The following is a 21,720-nucleotide window of genomic DNA, read 5'->3' as shown; positions in this document are numbered from 1 at the left end:
AAAACACACATGACTATACTTATTCAATCATAAATAACGTACTGCACGAGTCAATATCTCAGCAAATATTTTCGATTCTGGAAACAACAAAACAAAATAGAAAGTAGAAGTCCAGCTTCCTTGTCTGAGTTGCTAATCTATCGGATCCCTTTAGAGGTATGTCTTTGAGTTCATAATCCCTTAGAGGACAGCACACTGCTCTGCTCATGGAATCTCCTCCGGTCAGCTGATGAGTCTGTCTTGACTCTTACGGAGGTTTTTGTGGGTAAGGGTCCACTGTGTTACAGTTAAATACAGGCCTTTGACATATTCTGTAGTAAAACAGAACAGCGTGTGTCCACTCTCTCCCCCTTGGGGATCAAATGTCTGCGTTCAGGAATGGAGAGAGGGAGACAGTTTCTGTGCTCGTAGCCAGAGGTGCTCCAGATCCCCGGCTGGACTTTCCACTGTGCATGCTCAATCGCCCGAAAGCAGCGCAGACAAGCCAAACACCCCAGGGAGGGGTTACCGCGTCAACGGTGCGGTGACAATCCCCCCGGGAGGGGACGAAAGAGGATCGGGCAGCGTCTGGAAAGCGCCTCTCTCAGACCCGGGCTCTGAATGTCCTCTGCTCTCACAGCCCCCTGCTGGCGGAGGGCTTCAGCCTGATCACCCACTCTCCGCTGGGGTTGTTATTGTACAGGTCCAGCAGGTGTGTTTCAGGGTCCAGGCAGTGTTCACCTACATGGAATGACAGAAAATTCAAACCCAGCCCTACATGGAATAACAGAAAATTCAAACCCAGCCCTACATGGAATGACAGAAAATTCAAACCCAGCCCTACGTGAAATAACAGAAAATTCAAACCTAGCCCTACATGGAATGACAGAAAATTCAAACCCAGCCCTACGTGAAATAACAGAAAATTCAAATCCAGCCCTACATGGAATAAAGTCAGACCCAGCTCTATACTGAATGCCAGAAAATTCAAACCCAGTCCACAGAAAACATCATACTGTCATACAGTCATCAGTTGCATAAGAACTTTACTCACCACTTCACCGAGCACAGACATGCAAAGTATGGGGAAACGGCTTTAGTGAACTTACCGATGTTTCCACCCACTTCATAGATGGCACAATCAGGGTAGGCAACAGAACCATTTCTGTAGAAGAGGACAAAAAAATCCATTTGTTTCATCTGTTACAACTCAGAATCACGGCAGAGGTGTCACTGTGACAGCCTGTAACATTTTAGCATTCCTTTGTTGGAGAAAACAGGTGTTGTCATATATAGTGTGGCATATATATCATAGCCAATATACATAGGAAGAAGCAAAAGACACCTTTTCAGGTGTGAGTGTATGATCTCAGCCTCGTCGCCACCCTAGACGTACCTTTTCACGAGCCCTTTGCTGTTGTCCGAGCTGCACAGTTCTTGGTGGAACTGGGCCAGCAGGTCAGCAGCACGGGAGTTAATGGTCAGACGGACCTCCATGGAGCTGCTCAGAAGGCCGCCTACCTGGATCTTCACCGTGCGGCAAGGCTGGGGGGGAGCGGGGAGCACAGGGTCAGCCCAACACTCGGATAAGCAAACTTAACCGAATCTCGTTCACACTTCATCCTAATGCACTGTGGGGTTCACCCTAATCATGGGTCTGTAAAAGCACTTCAAGTGAGAGTTTAAAGACTGGGAGCCTCTCTCTTTCGGAGAGGGCTGCTGAAGGCATTTATAAGCTGGGAGGAATTAAAATGGAGGATGTGATCAAGGTTGTCTCGTTTGGGAAGAGCCCCGCACTTTTCCTCTCGCAGAAGCTCTCACCTCGGAGGAGTTCTTGTCGGCTTTGTCGCGGCTGTCGGTGTGGATCTTCCTCAGCAGGTGCTTGATCCTCTTGTCGTAGAACTGATAGCGGCGGTTGCTGTTCTCGTTCAGCTTGCGCACCTGGCTCATCAGGAAGTTTGGTATCTGTGGAAGAGTGACCCGTTCGAATCTCACTTTTATGCGGATGATCCTTTGGTCAAGAATTTTTTCTTGTTCTTTGACACTATTGTCAAAATTACCAACCAATATGCATCACATTTTATAACACAAAAGATTTTTTTTCCCAGAATTTTAAATATTGTAGAATGGTCCATGAAAAGAGACATGATTTGATACATAAACAGTAAACACAACATAAACTGTGGATGATACTTTAGAGGTAGGTAATTAGACTCTCACACTGGCCAGCACTGAGAGGTATGCTGTAAATGGATCAGCAATTAGGCTAGGCAGAGCCTGTGTCCGGGATTCGGACTGCACGCGTACCGTCCAGAGCAGGTCCTGGTAGCGGATCAGGAGCCTCATGATGTCGGCGGCCTTCTCCGCCTGCCCCTTCTCTGCCCCCTCCGTCAGCCGGCTGGGCACGGCCTTGTGCAGGAACAGGTTGGGCGCCATGATGGTGGACACGGCCCACAGGTTCATGCGGTTCCGCTTCTCGTGGGACACCACCTTACTGAGGAACTCCAGGAGAACCTGCAGAAAGAGGGGTAGGGTGTTTGCACGGCCCATTAACTGAAGGACACCTCATAAAGGGTGAGCATTAATTACTTAAGTGTTTTAGGGACTTCTATGTCATTTGTAGTGCTCATATCAATCTTGTATGAGAGAAGGTGGGGTACTTAGCCGTACAAACTGGGATGTGTTTTTTCTGACAGTCAAATAAAGATAATTTTCCAACTGCCCATTGATGAATGTAATCACAGAAGAATTAATATGAGTTAATAATTGATATTGTTTGTATAGATTAAAAAAAAAAGCTATTCAAATTATTTGTGTGAAAGAGGTGGAGTCAAGGCTAAAAGAAATCACCAACACTTTAACAAACAACCAAACTGCTCTAAAGCTGTTCTCTCCAGGACAGCTAACAGGCCATCGTTACCTAACTCCATTAAACAGCATGCTTCAGACAAAGCAAAACAATACCGCATGCAGAGCGACTCTGTCCAACGAGTTATGTCACCATGGCTGACTCATCGTTAATGACTAAGCCCTATTAAATAAGCATAAGATTCAGGGCAAAGAGACTTACTGTAATTACAGCCAGATGAGAAAATGTCTCACGCAGTCATTATTTTATTTAGCTCGCTATTACATCTCCAGTAATGAAAGAGCCGCATTCAGAGACATTCAGAGCAAATAGGCCAACAGAGGTGTTTCCTTATATGATCCCCCATCAAACTGTTAAGGACAGCGCTGAGCTGCGTGCTACTTTCCAGAGTAGAGGGCGAAAGCAAACAGGCCCAAGAGCTGGCGTGGAGACGTGATATCCTCAGTAAAATTAAGGGTGATGTTTTCAATGAGTATTTATTATCAAATTGTACCTTCAGTGTGTTCCTGTTGGGCTCTGGCAGCAGGAGGACGAGGAGGTTCAGCATATGAAGCTTCTGTTTGAGTTCAGGGATGTCTGCATTATGAGACAATGGCAACCACAAGTTAGGATGAATTTGTGGGTCTCTATTTTCTTTTGCAATCTTGCGTGAAATCAACGGATCAAACATTCTGTCTCAACTCATGAATGACATGGAGCAGCGGAGCTCAAAGGTGAGTATTTACACTTTATTTAATGCACCCCTGCTACTTTGCAGCATTAAGCAGAATATTTACGTTCTACGAAGTTAACAAGATCTTTGTATAACCCTAAAATATGGCTGTGTTGTGTCATCAAAAGCAATTAATCCCTTCTTGTGAAAAGGTGACATACTCAAATTATTGACAGATGACTTTGTCGCTGTTTTACAACAACAAACAATGCATCATGGGAGAACGCTCAAAGGCAGGGAGTGTTACTGAGATACACCCGCATTAGGCCGCTGCTGCATTCATGCGCCGCGTTTTCCGCGTCCACTCACCCCGGACAGCGCTGAAGGTGTTGAGGTGCTCCGCTGTCAGCAGCGGGGAGGGCAGCTCCCGGATGAACTTCTTCAGCAGGGCGGCGGCGTCATTGGGACTGACCTCCTCCCAGCTGAAGCCCCCGGAATAGAAGGTGTTCTCCAGTTTCTGCTGCAGCACCTGTGCGTGGCGCACGAGATAGCTTTCAGGGCGGGACAAAGGGTTTGGCACAGTGATGAATCTCCTAATTAACTCTGTTAATAGATAGATAGATGCACATTTTGCTTGGCCACAAATGTCTTGACAGGGAGGCTTTTGTATCTATTAACCTTGTATTCCCAGGCACAGCCACCTTATTCAGAGTGCTGCCCTCAAGTGGTGAACATGTGCACATGCGCTGTGTCAATGTGAACAACAGAGCTTGTTTTACTGAGATCCGATTATAGGCAGTGCTTAGCTAATTACTGTATAGACAGGACCAATTAAATCACATAAGGCAGGTACAGGCCAATGATTACCAACTTATTTTTGATGTGTGAAATGTAAGGAGCAAACCATTTTATGCTGCGTGAATCCACTTGGTCATGAATCTAATTCACATGTCCAAGGTGTCACTGTACTGCCTTGCAGTATTTTACCTTTATCCTGGCCTGGGAACCTGGAACTCGCAGTATCCCCTCTGAATCCATACCCTTTTTCTCCAGGAAAGACAGCAGCTATGGGAGAGAGAGCAGGCAGCAATTTCAGTACCAGTGCAACTGCACCACACTCCACCAAAGACAAGTATAGCCAGGGTGACCTCACTGCTTACACTCACATGTATAGTGAGTTCCCTGAGGATGATACAAGAAATTCAACAGATAGTATATAAGTTAGGTTAAATCAGTTTAATGATCCTGCAGAACAAATCTCCTGGTCCCATGGAAGGTGCAGCAATGTTATTGTTATGTTATCTAAATGTCATGTGGCATTCACTCAAGCACTAGCAAAAAGCGTTTCCCCTTATTCAAGCAAAGTTACCATGAAGTTGACAGACCATGTGAGTCTGTGTTCACCCCAGTAAAACAGCTTACCGCCTGCAGGATGAGAGGAATGGTGACGCTGGCCTTGATCTTCTGATCGTTCTCCACCAGCGTGGCCAGGGGGACCCCAAAGAGAGAGCTCTCTGTGACAGAAAACACAGCCATGGAAACAGTTAGCGCTCACTGCTCATGGCTTACTTTACATGGGGCCTGACATATGCATTTAGCGTCACGGGGACCTCCTCGTTACGCGGCAGAGATGACAGACCTGGGATCTTCCTCTTGCAGGTCTTGTGCCTCTTGACTTCCAGCTCCAGCAGGTCGCACAGCGCTGTCATGTCGATGAGCGCCAGCTGACGCACTTTCTTCATGTCCTGCTGCGACAGGTCCTGGATGCGGGTGACCCCCAGCCGACACTGAGGGCACACCACCCTCTGCGGGGAGAAAGGTGGGGGGAAGCCAAGGGTCAGGGAAGGTTTTTGTGGGTAAGGTTCCACTGTGTTGCAGTTAAGTACGGACCTCTGACATATTTTTCTGCAAAAAAGAACAGTATGTGTCCACTCTCTCCCCTTCGTGATCAAATGTCTGTGCTCGGGGGTGGAAAACCAAAGAGCAAATTCACCACTCTGATTCCTTCTCTTACAAAGGCCATCTAACTAGGTTCTCTCTTTTGCGATTTCTCTCAAACTCGAATATCCTCTTCTTTGATGAATATGTTTACAATGCTCCTTTCTACTCAGCTAACTGCGTATTCAGATGCATCCTCGCTTTTGTCCTGAAGTCCTACTCTTATACGCAATTCAGCATGAACGCTGTGGTCTAAATACCAGGGGTTTAATTAGGACTGCTGCTTAAATGAGAGGTTTCCCTGCGCACTTCAGTGTCTGGGGTGATGTGAGGCCATGCTGGGAGGTACAGAGACGGGGGGGGGCGGGGGGCAGCTGCTTACAGGCAGAGTGCCGTCGTCCCTCCTGCGGCGGCTGCTGTTCTGGGGCAGCTTGGCCTGTTTGAGGAGGATGGCGGCCTGCTCGCAGTACGCCACGTCAGTGATGAAGATCTCCTCCTTCAGAGCCCCTCCCTGCAGCTCTACTGCTGACAAAGACACGGTTTTTAATTTTAATTAATGTGTGCAGTCGGTTATTACTTCAAGTTAGTTAGTTATTTGGTATATGCCCACACCCCGAGTGACTCATCAAGCTTAAAGTGTGTAATTAAGAGTCTGAGCCTTGATTATTTCCTCTTCTGCATACAGAAATATTGCACTTGAATAGAATGAGCTTTAGTTAAGCTGCGGTGATATGATTAAAGATGAACTTCAGAGGTAAATGATTTCTTTGTTGTATTTACTTTCCTTTATTGTATAGATCTTTTTACACTGACCCAGACACATGTTGAATTTAAATGATAGGGTAGTGCTGTTTAAAGCTGGTAAAATTACAATTCAAAGAAAATGCACATTATACTTCACATAGAGTACATATAGTACTTTACATACTTTACATTGGGATCCTCACCTCAGCCTTTATGGATATGTGCTGTAGTAGGTGATCCACTACATCCATTAAACAGTAGAACATTGACTCATACATTAACTGCAGTGAGGGATTAATATTAACCAGCTAGAGTGGGTGAACATCAAGTGAAGAGAATGGGAGATTCCAATACACCTGTTTTAGTCTGGCTTAATAATAATTACCGTCATATCACTGTGTTTTTTTTTTGGACAGGCACACAGAGATAGACAGATGGACATCAGGTTCTGTACCTGCCAAAGGGGTGTTCACCACAGTCTCCATGCTGTTCCCAGTTGTTTTCTGCCCACTGTCCTGAGTTACAGGCAAGGGTGTCTGTGGGAGAAAATGACACCATCAGCTGCACGGGTAGCATCTTCTGAGAATCACATTCTTATCTACAACAACAACGTTTTTTTTTTTTTTGCGATGTCCGACGAATCAAACCAAAAAGGAATAAAAACGTTCTCCGGTGTTAAATCACTGATACGAGCGTACGGACATCAGCATCAGAATTTCCATCTCCAGGCTGCAAAGACACCTGGGACAGTGGCTGACCTTTGAGCAAATCATTTCCTTTTATTGTCCGGTCTCCACGTGAAACGCGACAGACAGGAGTGATAACAGCAGCTGCATTGTTCGAGATTACATCAGGACGGGCTCTCTGCTTGACACCAGGGGGTTGGATGGGCTGATACAAAGGCCATCTAACCTGCAGCCCCCAGTTAGCCTGGACTTCAATGTAGTCCTCTTTATTTATTTGCAGTGCTCGGTGGTAGCCTGTAGCGTTCCTACAGACTATGTATGACATTACTGCAATTTACTAGTGCTATTTCTGGAAAAAAAAAAAGATACAATCTACTTCTCAATGGTTTTTGAAAATCATGCATCTAGACATTGACTTGAAATTCATTTGAAGCCATCTGCAAAATGTCATATCAAGGAATGCCAAAGGCTGTACTTCAGTCAGTTAATGGTGTCCTTCAACACTGATGGAGCCACTGCTCTCCTTCCTATAGGAGGACTGGAGGCATGCTGGTCAGGTGTGTATCACCTGGTCCTACCTGAGCGATGGGTGTGGCAAAGATGTCCCGCACGTCTCGAGGCGGAGGCTTGTTCCTCTTGCGGAGGGAGCAGGTGTAGGACTCGAGGCGCCGCTGGACAGCTTCGGCCTGCGTGCGGGTCAGAGTGGACAACAGGACCACCTTGTCTACCTCTTCGCTGTCCTCGCTAATCAAAGGGGACAGGCCAGCATCCTGAAGCCACTGCTCCTCCTGCTCTCCCTCTGAAACACAGACAGCTCTCTCGAAAAGATCCTCACGCTGCTCTCTACACTGTCTGTGCAGGTCTGCTGCTCTTCCCTCCACAGGGCAACCTAATCGGGCCATTTTGCTGAGTGTTTCAGACCTCATTAACAAGCTGCTACATTTAAGCAGTCGGGAGCCTCACGGCCATCTTTGTTTCCACCGAGACAGGTGGCTGAGCTGCAGAATATTCCCAGCCCTGACAATTTAGTTAAAATTCTCCAGGGGTAAATTATGCCCCCCCCCCCCCCCCCCCGCCCTCGTGTGCTTGTTAAACATTACATTACATTTGCTAAGCAGACACTTTTATCCAAACTGACTTACACGGCTTAAAATTTTACATATCAGCCATTTATATCGCTGGATATTAACTGAGACATTCTGGGATAAGTACCTTGCCCCAAAGGTACAACAGCAGTGGCCCACCTGGGAATAGAAGCAGTAGCCTTTGCATAACAAGCTCTGCTCCTAACCGCTGTGGCTCAGTGCAGAGTGAAGTCCCTCTGCCTACCTTCAGAGTGCCTGGAGTCCCGCCTGGCGCTGTCTGGCTCACTGTCGCTGCTTCCCTGGCGGATGTGCTCCACCTCGCTCCAGAAGGAGTCGAGGCACAGTTTGTCCGGCTGCTCCTGGGGAGGTGTGCTGTCAGCGGTGGCCTGGTCTGGGGGGTTGGCCCAGGGCTCCACGTTCATCTCGGTGGGGCTGGGATTCCTGGGGGGGACGGGGGACGGAGCAGAAGCAGGGAAAGTTAGGGAGCAGTGGGACAGAGGGTGGGAGGAGAGATAAGTGAAAAGTAGAGGGAGATAACGTGGGGAGGGAGGGAAGGGAAGGGGGTACAAAAAGAAAAGGCAGATTGGGTTTTTGTTCTTCTGCGAAGGATATGATAGACAGTACCAAACCTGACCAGCAGATGTCAGCATTGTACTTTGCACGCAGTTTCTAAGGTATTTTTGTTTCCCCTTCATCAAGGCCCTCATTAATCAAAACCAGTTCGGTGTTTCACGCATAATCCACTTATTGCATTTCTATGTAAATGAAAAGGCCTCATAGCTAAAATTCCCAGCTAAATGCCATCACACCCCACAGGCAGAGAAGAATAAATCCTTTCTCCCTGCCGAGTCAATAATTTGATCAGCATGCCAGCGTTGTATCTCCCTTCCCTCTCTTGACAGACTGAGTCATTTTTTCTCTCTCTCTCTCTCTGTCTCTCTCTCACTGATAGCGCTCACGGGCATGAGGCACAGGGTCATACAGTTACACCGCTGGAAGGAAGTGGCTCTCTCACCGCATTGGTATGCAGCTCAGCCACGCTCATCCAGTCACCAGGCACTGCTATGCCTCTTTTGTTATACATAGAATCACACTGCTCCAGTTTGGCGTGTTACTGATTGACATGCGCATGAAGCTGAGGTATGCGCACAGGGGGATCTAATCACGCACACACAGAAACCTGCTACCAGCGTGGCATGACATTGTACTGACCAACTGGGACATATTTTCTATGAAGAATTCTGGGCAATTTGCTCAACGTTTTTGTCCAGGCGACGCACTTTCCATTCCATGCTGAATAAGCTTGTTCCTTGAGCTCAGAAAAAGGAAAAGACTAGCATAACAACCGCGATACCACATCCTTCTCATTTCAATTCTTAAGTTGATACCGCAATCCCAAATGTCCTAAAGGTGGTCCAGAGGAGTGGGGGGGGGGCGTGGTCAGTTTCTGTGTGAAGTAAAAAGAATATGTAAAATCTAGGGTGTCGCTTCCTTGAAACCACTATCCTTAACAGCTGTGCTATTATAGCTTTTGAAAAGAATTTGGCCTAAATCCCTTTCCACATTTACACTTGACTTACTGTGTCATTTTCAATTGACCAAAGACAAACACATTGAATACACCTCTATACCATCTCACCACAAAAAAAAAAAATTATATTTAAGTAAACTGTACTGGTAGCGCTAGTAGTAGTAGCTGAAGATATCTTATTTATCACTAAAGTAACACATTATATGTATCTAGAAATGGCAAATCCTTTTGGAAAAGAATATTTCAAAACTCATATACATTGTTGTTGCATAGCTGTGTTTATCTACATTTAAAAATGAAAGTAATCAGTTAAATTTTTGTTTTAGTTTGGTTCTCATAAATGCTATCTTGACTGGAAGCAAAATGAATGTGGATGCAAGATTGTGCACATCAATAAATCTTTAAATGCTCCATGTATAGGCTTATATAAAGATCTGGAGAGTTCACAAGCAAAACATCTCATATAACTAAATATGATGTACTAATATGACAACACAACCCACTGAGTTTAATGTAGCTAATGCAATTTAACATAATCAAACATTACACCACAGGTGGCCTTGCTACCAAAATGTCAGAAGCATTTACAGCACAGTATGAATAAGGACATATTTTTATATCTTTCAGGAGGACATATATTTAAACATAACCAATGCATTGCCCCTCAACACACATCTGTATGCTCATAGACCATTTATACTTCCTCCAGCTGTAGGTAAATAGATGCACTCTGCCATAGTTTGCGGATCACACTGAATGCCGTGGAAGTCACACTGAGCAGAAGGCTACGAACCAAACAGCAATCCATTTGGACTGAGCAGCAGGAGAAATCAAACACATCTTCAGTAATCCGCCTGATGAATACAGAGGAATAGAAAATGCCATCAGGTGCCATCACCACAGCATAAAGACGGCATCACTCTGCTTTTGAAATGACCATGGCTGGCATTTTAAAAGCAAAAAGGTATCCGATGAATAATTCCGCTGGTGGGATGCTGCGGAGGGAGGGGGGGGGGGGGGGTACCTGGCGCTGCTGTGGGTGTTTGATCTCGGGCGCAGGCTGAGCGCCAGTCGGGTCGGCTGAAATCTGGGTCTGTTGATCCTGGTGCGAATCAAAGGCCTGGAGGGAGCCATCTTGTACACAAACTCCTGTCTGCCGCCCATGTCCCGCCAGCTTATCCACGGAAACTCCTGCCAATGTACTGGTTCCCTCAGTATATCTCCACGCGCTGTGGGCAGTAAAGTGCGGCTCGCTGGCACGCTACGCGCTAAGTGACAACAGAGGAAGTGCTGAGCCAACGCCTCCTCATCAGTTTGTTAGCACCTGTCGCCTCCCTCAACAGGCACACCCAGCAGTCTGATTCACGCCCCTGTTTCACAGAGTGGATTATCAACCCCCCCCCAGCCCCTAAAATACAAAAACTGTGACCCAAATGGCACAAAACCATCATCAGTTCCATTAACAAAAGTTAACTAAACTGAAATGTGTCAATTTGAGATGAAAGCTGGGAAAGTGAGCTATTTGTTCCGTGAGGACTGTTTTGTGCTTTTGAACGCTATAAAAATGACACATGCAATAATCACAGAGCTGATCTAATCAGCCCCCTTTCACCCAATGTGTGCCCTCTGAGGTGATGAGCGTATACCCTCACGGGTGGAGAAACCAAAACAAATTTTGGCTTGCGTGCTCTGCATATCCCATTTAACGATGAGTCAATTACAGTGTGCCTCATTCAAACTGAATTCACCTGTGGTGAGTGATTGCTTCTGACACCCTCATACCTGAGATTTGTGCACGCAGCAGTTACCCTCTAGACGTGTGGAGGGAGGGCTGAGTTAATGATGACTTCGGGGCCTCGGCGAGCAGCTCTGCAGGTGAAACTGGCTTTTCTGCCTCGTCTGCATTACCTTTCTCCTTCACTCTCTCCCTCTCACAGGTAAACAGACCACCTGCAGCCAGGGCACTGATCAGACACACTATTCGCTGAATATATTTTGTTAGGTCAGAAATGTTGTGCAAAATTTTCAGGAAAAAGTTAACTGAATTACTGAGTTACGTCCTCTCAGTGGCACGGATCGAGAGTTCGGGTTAGCAGCAAAACTGATGAGACAAGCCTCACTCATTACAGCCATGAGGCCAATCACACTACTGCTGTGAAGCTCAATCACTGTTACACAGTCATATCACCTGCAGTATTAACAGGAAGGAGTTTATTTTAAAAAAAAAAACCTGGAACTGGCCTTTTGTAGCAGTGAAGTTGACTTAGTCACAGGATTAAATATTCAAGCCTCACAGAGCACAAACTTCTTTGCTGCTCTGGTCTAGTAAGAGATACATCTATGAGGAAATTTCAACAGCGCATCCCCCAGGGTTTAAAATAGCAAGAGGAATGAAGCAAGGCTTAGATTCTGGCTGGAGGGTTTCCTTGTTTTTGCTCCAGGTCCCTCAAGAGGAAAAACAGCATGCTTATTTTTAAACCTCTTTGAAAAATGCTTTCTCCTAGAAAAGGCATACCACAGTACAAACTGCGTTTGTGAGTCACACAAATTGAAGTTTGGTGGTTGATAACACACTGTATATCTGAGAGAATCTGCATATCTGTGGAGTTTTGGCTATTGCTTTGTTTGACTGTGCTAGTGTTAATATGCACTCCTGTTGCACTCATGCACTCATCAACATAAACTCTGATATTTGCAAACCCCCTGTCTCTTTATATCTATGATATTTAATTAAATTTGCCTGGAACCATAGGCTAAAATGTGTGCCCTGTTGGTTTTACCCGAGTAACCACTGTAGGTAACAAGTCACTCAAGCATTCTGCATCTTCTTCACTTCCTTGTTTGGCTGCAGGGGGTATCTAGCACAGGCCTGAGAGCTACTTAATCAGACTTGAAAACTGCAGGAGTAAAATAAGAGTGGCCCTTTGTAGATTGCATAGCTCCGCCACCCTTAACGGTTGTCATGGCAGCCCTAAAATGTAATAATTTCTCTCCAAAGCCATTAATTATTGTTTCACCAATTTTCATTCACATTCTTCCAGAATGTTTTCGCAGCCATACAGACAAAGCCACACGCTTGATCATATAATATATGATCATATAATGATCATACAATGCTACACTTAACCGTGGCAGATATAAAAACATATAACAGCCCTATATTATTTCACCCACATAATCCCTCTACAGACTGACCAGCTAATATGCAGAGCAATCTACATTAATGAGCAATGCATCAGCATGACACACTTCTGAGCACTGCTATTCCTTTTAGTTCATGAGAACAATATTAAGGAACCAACTTCACAGAACCATCACAAGTAATCGAATAATCACCTTCGTCCATCACTTCCATCACAGTACTTAGGCTGCACTCTTTAATCCCTTGGTGGAGAATTCCAATTAAAGCCTCTTAAGTTCTGGAGAGTTCAACAGTTAAGTAATATGGACTTGTGAAAGCTCTTATATCTGGTAATAGCATGTCAGATGAAAGGTTAGGCCACAGTAGTCTGGTAGAAAAAAAATTAAACATGCAACACAATAGCGCTAATATTAGCCTCTTTTATTAGAGTGAGATAACAACTAGTTTCAAAAGCCGAATCAACATGTACTGCACAGACGTGCTGCACAACAAAGCCATCTGTACTCACCAGCTGAGTCCCTCCAAGAACACAAGCACGGAGTGAGTGGATTGAGGAGGGGGAAAACTAATCCAATCTAGCACAGATCTACACATGACCTGGGCAAGAGAAGACCAGAGCCTACCTGGTTTTAGAGAGTCCACTGGCCTTGCCAGAGAGTTGCTGGCGGGCCAGAGACGCGCTTCTCCCCCACGGCATCCTGGTCTCTTCCCACTATTTGTTGCGAATGGCAGGAAACAGCAGCTGCCTGCCCCCGGCAAGCTGTTTCCCTGTAATCCTCTCAGTACGTAAACACATTAGAGCAAGGACAGTCCCGCTGGCACGTCACCTCTGCGCATCCTGAGGCAGGAAAGGAGCCGGCCGGGGGCAGCGCGCCTGGGCCGACATCACTTCCAGGGGGGGGGGGGGGGGGGGGGGGGGGGGGGGGGGGACGAGGTGCTAACAACACCGACATCTCCTAAATTCCACCAGCAAGGTCTAGCTCTCACTGCGTAGCTCACTGCTGGCTTACGTGCCCTGCCACCACCAGTAACTGAACACAGTCACCTGTGACCTGTGAACACCATCTTCTGAAACCCAACCTTGACCTGTTAACAGTGAATACTGAACACAGCTACCCTTTCTGACCTGTCACCACCAACTACTGAGCACAGCTAACCTTGATCCATTAATAGGAACTACTGAACACATCTAAACTGCCTGACCTGTCAGCTCCAACAGGTGAACACAGTTATCCTGTGCCTATTACCACAAATGAGAACAGCAACCCCTGACCTGTCAACACCAACTGCTGAACAAAAATACCCTGCTGTTCATGTTACCACCAAGCAAAGAACGCAGGTAACTTACCAGACTTCCCACTCAGGAGCATTAGTGCAAACTTCTGCTCTCCACTTCCCTGGTACAGTGGTTACTGTTGTATAGTTTAAAACCTTACAGCACAAATCCCTTTGCTTTGGGGTATTTTTAGTGGTCTGATTTTCATTCATTACGTTTAATCCGCCTCCACAACCCTTGGATTTGGTCGCTTCAGCTTGCTTATTGGTGCAAACTACAGCAAATCTACTCCAAACTTGCGTAGGGGATTAATTCCAATTTACTAAACACACAGCATTACGTCATTAGAACAGGCTTATTTTTCAGGAATGAGCTGGTCAGGCACCATTTCTCACAACTCACAGACTGACTGTGATCAAATACATTGTCCTGACTGAAATAAATACACAAATAATTAAATAATGGCTTACTTTTCAATGTGCTATTTATGACATACCGCGTGTGTTTACAAATATTGTCACAAGTGAAATTTCATGAGAGAGGGAAATGCATTGGAATACACTAACATACTGCTCCCAATTGCATTAAAATGGCTTCGGCCAAGCTGATCACCAGAGAGCTCAAGGAGCAAAAGTGATTTTCAGGTTAGAGGGTGGATTACGCTCGTCAGGCAAACGGCATCTGACCCAGACTAGAGTGTCCCCACACGGCCCGCCCCCCTTTGCCCAGCTCATTGCAGATTAGGGAGAAGACATTAGGGCTTTCACCTGCCTGGCTCTCTCCTGTCCTCTCCCTCGATGTCTAAGCTGCCCGCTCCTCGCCACCCAATCCCGCTTAGGGAGAACAGACGGCAGAGGAGAGCGTGATGCCACGCCGTCGTGTGACTGTGGGTGAGGTGCACGTGTGAAGGTTTGGAAAAGTCCCGGGGGGAGGGGAATAGAACACCTGCCACAGCTTTGGACTGTTCTCAGCTCGTCCTTGGCGGGCTCGGCTGAGCAGCAGAGCCATGAGACGTTGAACTTTCAGAGGCTTTAAAGGCATCAGTGCCATCCTGGGAGGGTGGCAGCCCGCTAACTGGCACTCACTCCCAGACGCCTGACGCACAACGAGCTGTGTACATATGCTGCACATGGACGCACTCCATACCTGTCCTGGTTTTACGTAAATCACCAAAGGAAAAAATGTGGTCAGGTTCCTCAGTAGCTGATTGCTTGAAATGTTTACACAGTTTGTGTGAGTTCTTTTCACATGAATGTTTTCATTACAGATGGACGTTCGCCACATTTTCGGCTCTGTGTCACTGTGTGCTCAAGACAGGAAATCTGAAATACCCACGTGCGTAAGCTACTTTGTTCCACTTTTTTCGGCCCAAATCCATTGGTATTTTCACAGTGTTTGGTACAGAGGAACACAATAATTTTAGCTAATCTCATTCCATCAATAAAAAAGATCAAAAGGTTTTCCCACTCTGATGATTTCGGGCATTACAAATACATTACAAATGGATTTCAGCCATTTGCAGACCTTTTTCAACGTGACCCGACTGAGTGTCACTGAGCATTACCTAAAGGAGTTCTCCATGCTCTGATTATGTCTTCAGGAGGATGCTAGGTTTGCAACGGGCAATAGTCAGTGCATTTTAGTTTAAGTAGGTTGATTGTATTGGAGAAAATAGCAGCAGGTTTTTCCAAATGTCTATTCAGATGGCTGGGAGATGGAGCGACCTGCTGAAACAGACTGGGGAGTCTCGATTCACAGACTGGGGCCTCACCTATTAAATTGGCTTGCGTGGTTCGTTGCCCTCGGTAGCCCTCTCCACTGAACTGCAGTGTCTTCATATTTAAACAATGGTGACATCTTATTTCAGATCCCCCTCTGCTGCCAATATAACCTGCTGACATGATTAGTGTCAACTACAACCACTCAGACACATTCACAGTTTATTATGTTTACTGCCAGAAATCAAAACTATCGTCAGACCTAAAGCAAGCTTTAAACCTAACCCTACAATGGTTGATGTATTTTGATGTAAGTGGTTATGAATGTCTGTGAATTACTGACAGCCCACATGATCTTATTGGGGCTTTACATAGGATACATAGAGGGAACTTCAAACAAAGTGTTAGCTTTGCAGTTCTGCTCATTGTACTGTGCCTGTCACACCCCTCCAGGTCCTGTGGTATAACTCGCTGACCTTGTGCTTACCTGGTTTTCAATGCAAATATGTTTTTGCTGCAGCTGAAATGGATGTCTGGAACTTCTTCACAATTTAGTTTGTATTTTCACAATTGTTAACAATATCTAGACCCAGGATTTGGAGATTTGCAAGCAAATGCCTTAACATTATTGGTCATTTTAAAATAAACTTCAAGGAACAACCCAAAAGATATATATCATAAGAATTTCATGGATTCCAAACATTTTTATCAAACACATGCAACAGGGTAACTGTAATTAGAAAACCCACTAATAAGGATCTGAAAGTCCGAAAACTGTACAATGCAAGTTCATACACAGAATGACAGAAAATGGGCATCAGAGCAAGCACTGTGCATACCAATGAACACCCCAGTGACCCACACAGACCACACCGAGAAATGGGGTTGATGATGGAAAAGAACATTTCAAACATAAATCATAACAGCCCTGGACCGTTCAGTCTATTTCCGGTTAATCCCTAACAATCAGCAATAGCTTTCTAGTCCTTATTTCCTAAGAGCATTTTAATGCAGTAAGCTCACATAGGGGAAGCTTATCATTCCCGGGCACTTGTAGTAAATAAAAGGCGCAATGACGTATGCCCGTCATACAACGTAATGCCCTTCATAAACAAAGTGACTCCACCCCGCCATAGTGAACACCTGCTGCTCCAGTTCCCCCGACCCGCTGTCCCTTTGGATAATCTTACTACAGCTGGGGTACCCTGCGTGCGCAGTGTGCTTGCAAACGAAAACCCTTTGTGTAAACACCCACTGCACCATATGGGTGCTGCGGATTACAGAATCCCTACTGTCACTGCTCCACTGCCATCGCACTGAAACAATGCAATTTGTATCCCTCTGCTTGCGGGGACAACCAGTTCCCCCGACTGCGGGCAGCTCTCAGTCTATCAGGCTATAGCTATTCCCAGCACCCATTTCTGTTGTGGAACAGGAATAGGTGAGAAAATGGGAGCATGCTTCATTCTGCTATTTTATGCTGCAAAGCCTATAGTTGCCAAAGGATTTAGACACTGTTCTCATCTGCAGGTGAGCAGACAAGCAATGGCAGCATTGTAAGATATTAAGCTATATCAGTGAGTCCATGTTGATCTTCATAGAACCACGACACTGTGAACCATTTGAACTACCAAATATTTAGATTAGAAAACAGCATTATCATTGGTGCCCCTCTCCCATCCCTGCTGGAGATCTTCCACCAGTGCTGCGCCCGCAGAGCCTCCTGCATCATCATGGACCCCGACCACCCCTCCCACAGCCTCTTTTCCCTCCTGCCATCGGGGAAGAGATACAGAAGTATCCGTACTAGGACCACCAGGCTTCTAAACAGCTTCATACCCCAGGCTTGCCCCCCCCACTCTCACGGAACCATTAACCCCTCCATAGGACCAGACAGACACTTTTCTCCACTAGTGAAATCCTTTTCACGCTGCACCTGGCACTTTTTGTATAGACTAAAAAGATAATTTATTGACAGTACATGCCGCTATTCCCCACCAAATATACTATAAAGACATGCTGCTATGAAGACATGCTGCTATTCGCCTCCAAATGTGTATAAAGACAATTTACAGTACACTCCTTTATTGTCAAATATACTGCTAATTTTCTGCTTTTCTTGGTACACCATGTGCATTGAACTACATTGCGTATGTGTACTGTGTACTGTATGTATGTTGTTTTAATTCTCTTTCTTAACTTATGTACACTGTTGGTATAGGAGAAATGGTATTTCATTCTTGATTGTACGCAAGTACATGATAAAATGACAATAAAGGAAATGTAACTCTAAATCGTTTAAAGAGGTGATTGACCTTGGTATAACCAGAGAGAGAGAGAGAGAGAGAGAGAGAGAGAGAGAGAGAGAGAAAGAAAGAGACAGAGAGAGAGCTATGCTGGGTAGGTGCTGGGGCAGGGGCAGTACTGTGTTGGATGACAAAGTTAGATGGGAACTAAGAACTACTCATTAAACCCCTGTACATGTAGGTTATATTCTTTAAGTCACTCTAGACAAATTATTGCCAATGAATCTGATGACTGCATCAACCTATGTAGGGGCAGTATACTATTTGATTATTGTGCTCCAGACTGATGTGCATTCTTTTCTTTGTACTCATGTGCACACAAGTTTCATTAGGTAAATCACTCTAAACACATTAATCTGTTAGACTTAATACAAATGTATTAGGTGTCTTACGATACTCAACAATTTATTTACAATACACAATTGATTCACTGTTGATGGTGCATGTGACATTTAGTAAAATTTGTACTTGTTAATTGGGTACATATCTTTGTGTACCTGCAGCCTCGCAGATATTCTGATATCATAGTGACTCAAGCCTCTGCCTTCTTTTCATATGAGAAGTACATTTATGTGCGTATGTACAGTATGTAGACAATTCTTGGGATTTTTCTGCAGGAAGATGCATACACTTTTATCCTGTCTTCGCGACGTACACTGTTTTAGTCATTTTAGTTTTCATAATATACAAGGGGTAAAAAGTATATAATCGAAATACACCCAGCAACAAAACAGGAAGACAAAGGAGGCATCTTCGTTGCACGGTGTCTTTAAGAGGCTGTCAGACCCTTCCACAACAAGAGAAAGGTGACCATAGCAACAGGTCTAGCTTCAGACCCTAGCAACCAGTAACGCTTTACAGCGCAGTGGCTAATAAAAAGCCACACTACGTATTCTGTAAAAAAAAAAAAAAAATCAATTTAAGGTGACTATAACTTGTAAAAAGACCAGCATCCTTTTGATAATATTCAAAGCACATCAAACGCATCACAAAATATGACACGACACAGGAACAAAGCTTTCCGTTACAGTGTAGCTCACTGTAGGTAACGTTACCGTAGTTAGCTAGCGAGCTACGTCTAAAAAAACACATTTAACAGCAGATCGCTTGCTGGATGTTTAAGAAAAATGAGAGGTTTAGCTTACCTTTGAAATGAGCATTCGCCTCCGGGTGTGCATGCAGGATCTTCGGCGACGACAGTGACAGCTGAGGCAGGCTTGAAGGGACGGAGCGCTGAAATGACAGATGGTGCAGGCGCTGCCATGCACGTTATCCTCCTCACCTTCGGCTGACGTCACTCCGGGAGTATAGAACTGTCTTTTGACAGGTATAGCCTTATCACAGCTATCAGTAGGCATGAAAAATCGCACACATACATAACTAGATAAATAAAACACAAAAGGTGGAGAAAAGACCGTCTCCGAGTTAATCTTTCATCAAATATTAAATGTGCTAATTTAACTGGGATGCGTCTAATTAGAATTAAGTTAACGTACTCCAACACAGTTCTCAATTAATGGCATTTTTGCGGAAAGGGCGGGCAACGTTTATTGCACTGTAACCGATGCAGGTATGTAGTCTATGTGGAATGCACAGCCTACATTTTTATGATCGTATCTGGGAAATTTTCATGTATATTTTTGCCTCTCCATCGTTACATATTTTCAGTCTGAGAAGAATTACAAATTGAAAGTGTCAACAGGCACACAATATTAGAATTGAATAATAACATGAAATCAATTTTTCGGTGCAAGTAAAATTACTACTACTACTACTAATAATAATAATTTTATTATTATTATTATTATTATTATTATTATTAGCGAAGGCTTGGCGGGAAAATCGTAGTAACTAGTAACTACGAACTAGTATAGTAACTAACTTCCCGTATTAATATTCTTATGAACAGCTTTCTGTCCAATATAGCGTAACAGTCAAAAGCCAAGCCAAAGCCAAGATTCTTAAATACAGTTTTAGAACCCACTTCCGGTGTATTTATTGAGAAACTCTCTGAAACATAGACCAAAGTAACGTAAATAATTCGATCAATAACGTTGGGTCTTATTCAATGGTCTACGTTTTTACACTCCTTTTGTTTTGATTTTGGAAATTTATTTTGGCCCTTGTTAACGGTGTTGAAACAAAGAAATTAAACTGCGTATATATACAGAATTATATTAGGAGACAAAAAGTCTGGAATGTGGAAAAAAACAGGTTTACAGTATATTGATTTAATTACACTACATAGTCATTATCTCAGAGATGGTTTAGAAAGGGTGCATGTTTTGACCCATGGAACAAATATTATTGGATTCCCAATACAAAACAAACCAAATATATGTGAATGTACAGACAGAAATTAATTTAATGGATTTTAAACATCTGGAGGGAACTAAATCAATTAATTGCCGCTTTGCAATTTTCCCCTGTGCACATACATCCAACACTTGTGCATGGGGACAGCAGGCAGCACTGTGTAGCTGTGGAGACATGCTTCAGTAACAGCATATGGAAAATTAGCTTTTGTCGGGAGGATTTTCAACTGGGAAGATAAAGCTTTGACAGTCTTCCTGTTTTTGTTTTGCTTTTCTTTCAGTTATTTTCCTGCAAGACACTTCAGTGAAGCCCGAGTTGTCCATATGCACTGAGGGCAGTAAAACAAACCCCTTGTTTCCTGCCATTGTTTGATCAGAGACCCAGATGAGTTGCCAGATGAAGGCTAAACCGCACCCCCCTGCTTCAGTAAGCTCACTAATTATTTTTTATAGTTTCCATGGATACTGTACATGTGCCAGCCCCCACCACTGTGGATGGGAGACCCTGTTGGAGAGCTGAAATCTGCGTTTGATGGCATGAGATATTCAGGCTTGCTAGCGCAAACTGGGCCTGAACTTCACACAAAGAGGTGTTGTTTGTGTGAACTGTAGGAGGGAACTATGGGAGTTCCATCTGCAGTTAAGGACAATGTGACTGTCTCTTTTCTTACGTCTTATATGCAAACACAGACATATGATACACATGTCACCCCAGTTAGGTGTGGCTTCATTTTACTGATATGGTACAGGTGTGTCTGCATGCTAAATATTCACATCACAGTTAAAGTTACTGCCTGGAAGTTCTCTCTAAGACATTAAGAATGCACCAAGCATGTCAATTTCAAATATTTGGTATTATCTGAAACATAAAAAGAAATGTTTCATGCTGTCACAATACACTCATTTGCTCATTACTGTCATGTTGGAAGAGTTAAATAGGCCACAAGGATTGTGAGTATATGGTCTGGCCTGATAGAGTCATGTGAGTGATTTAGCTCTGATGGACACAGAAAGTTTATTTGCATTAGAGAGCAGCTCAGGCTTCAATAGGCTTGCACACTCACATGTGTTTATTAAGCTGGATTCCCTGGAACGTGCTTAAGGTCTGGTGAGAGTACCATACCTGGCAATCTATCTAGACACCTGCTTAGCGCTTGGCTCACTTCAGACAATCATGTGAGGTCAGAGTGTACATTAGAGGGCTTTGTAGCACAGAGATGAGAGTCAAGATTAATACGGAAGAGGTAAAAATGACAAACAAATATTTCTCTGTGCTTTTTAAGAAGCAGAACAAAACCAGGAGAATATTTATTGGCACCTTACAGCAATGGCTCTGAGATACGTATGCAAGGGGCAATATGTATGTCATACCAACTAACTAACTATACGAAAACGTATAGTTAAATGAGATGTTTTTGCTTGCTTTCTTAAACATCACATATTGTGCACTGCGTACTTTCTTCATGAAAGTGTCCTCAC

The 21,720-nt window shown here is 44.5% G+C and overlaps 1 protein-coding gene across 2 annotated transcripts; it reads right to left on the bottom strand.

Moving 5' to 3' along the window:
- Positions 1 to 268: 268 nt before the first annotated feature.
- Positions 269 to 19,195, bottom strand: LOC118779778 (rho GTPase-activating protein 40). Of its 2 annotated transcripts, none has more exons than XM_036532024.1 (15): positions 19,072 to 19,195; positions 8,198 to 8,394; positions 7,447 to 7,667; positions 6,637 to 6,718; positions 5,821 to 5,960; positions 5,140 to 5,305; positions 4,923 to 5,014; positions 4,488 to 4,565; positions 3,870 to 4,029; positions 3,342 to 3,424; positions 2,287 to 2,493; positions 1,801 to 1,944; positions 1,376 to 1,524; positions 1,089 to 1,144; positions 269 to 720 (listed from the first exon to the last, which is right to left on the bottom strand). In XM_036532024.1, exons 1-15 carry the CDS (start codon positions 19,188 to 19,190, stop codon positions 614 to 616), a joined length of 2,001 nt encoding a protein of 666 aa, XP_036387917.1. In that variant the 5' UTR covers positions 19,191 to 19,195; the 3' UTR covers positions 269 to 613. The 2 variants fall into 2 exon arrangements, with proteins under 2 accessions (XP_036387917.1, XP_036387918.1); XM_036532025.1 differs by lacking the exon at positions 19,072 to 19,195 and adding an exon at positions 13,135 to 13,231.
- Between the last annotated feature and the right edge of the window lie 2,525 nt (positions 19,196 to 21,720).

The sequence above is a fragment of the Megalops cyprinoides genome, chromosome 6, assembly GCF_013368585.1.
Source record: "Megalops cyprinoides isolate fMegCyp1 chromosome 6, fMegCyp1.pri, whole genome shotgun sequence".
Taxonomy (NCBI): domain Eukaryota; kingdom Metazoa; phylum Chordata; class Actinopteri; order Elopiformes; family Megalopidae; genus Megalops; species Megalops cyprinoides.
Note: the sequence above shows the minus strand (reverse complement) of the source record. Positions and strands in the feature narration are given on the sequence as shown.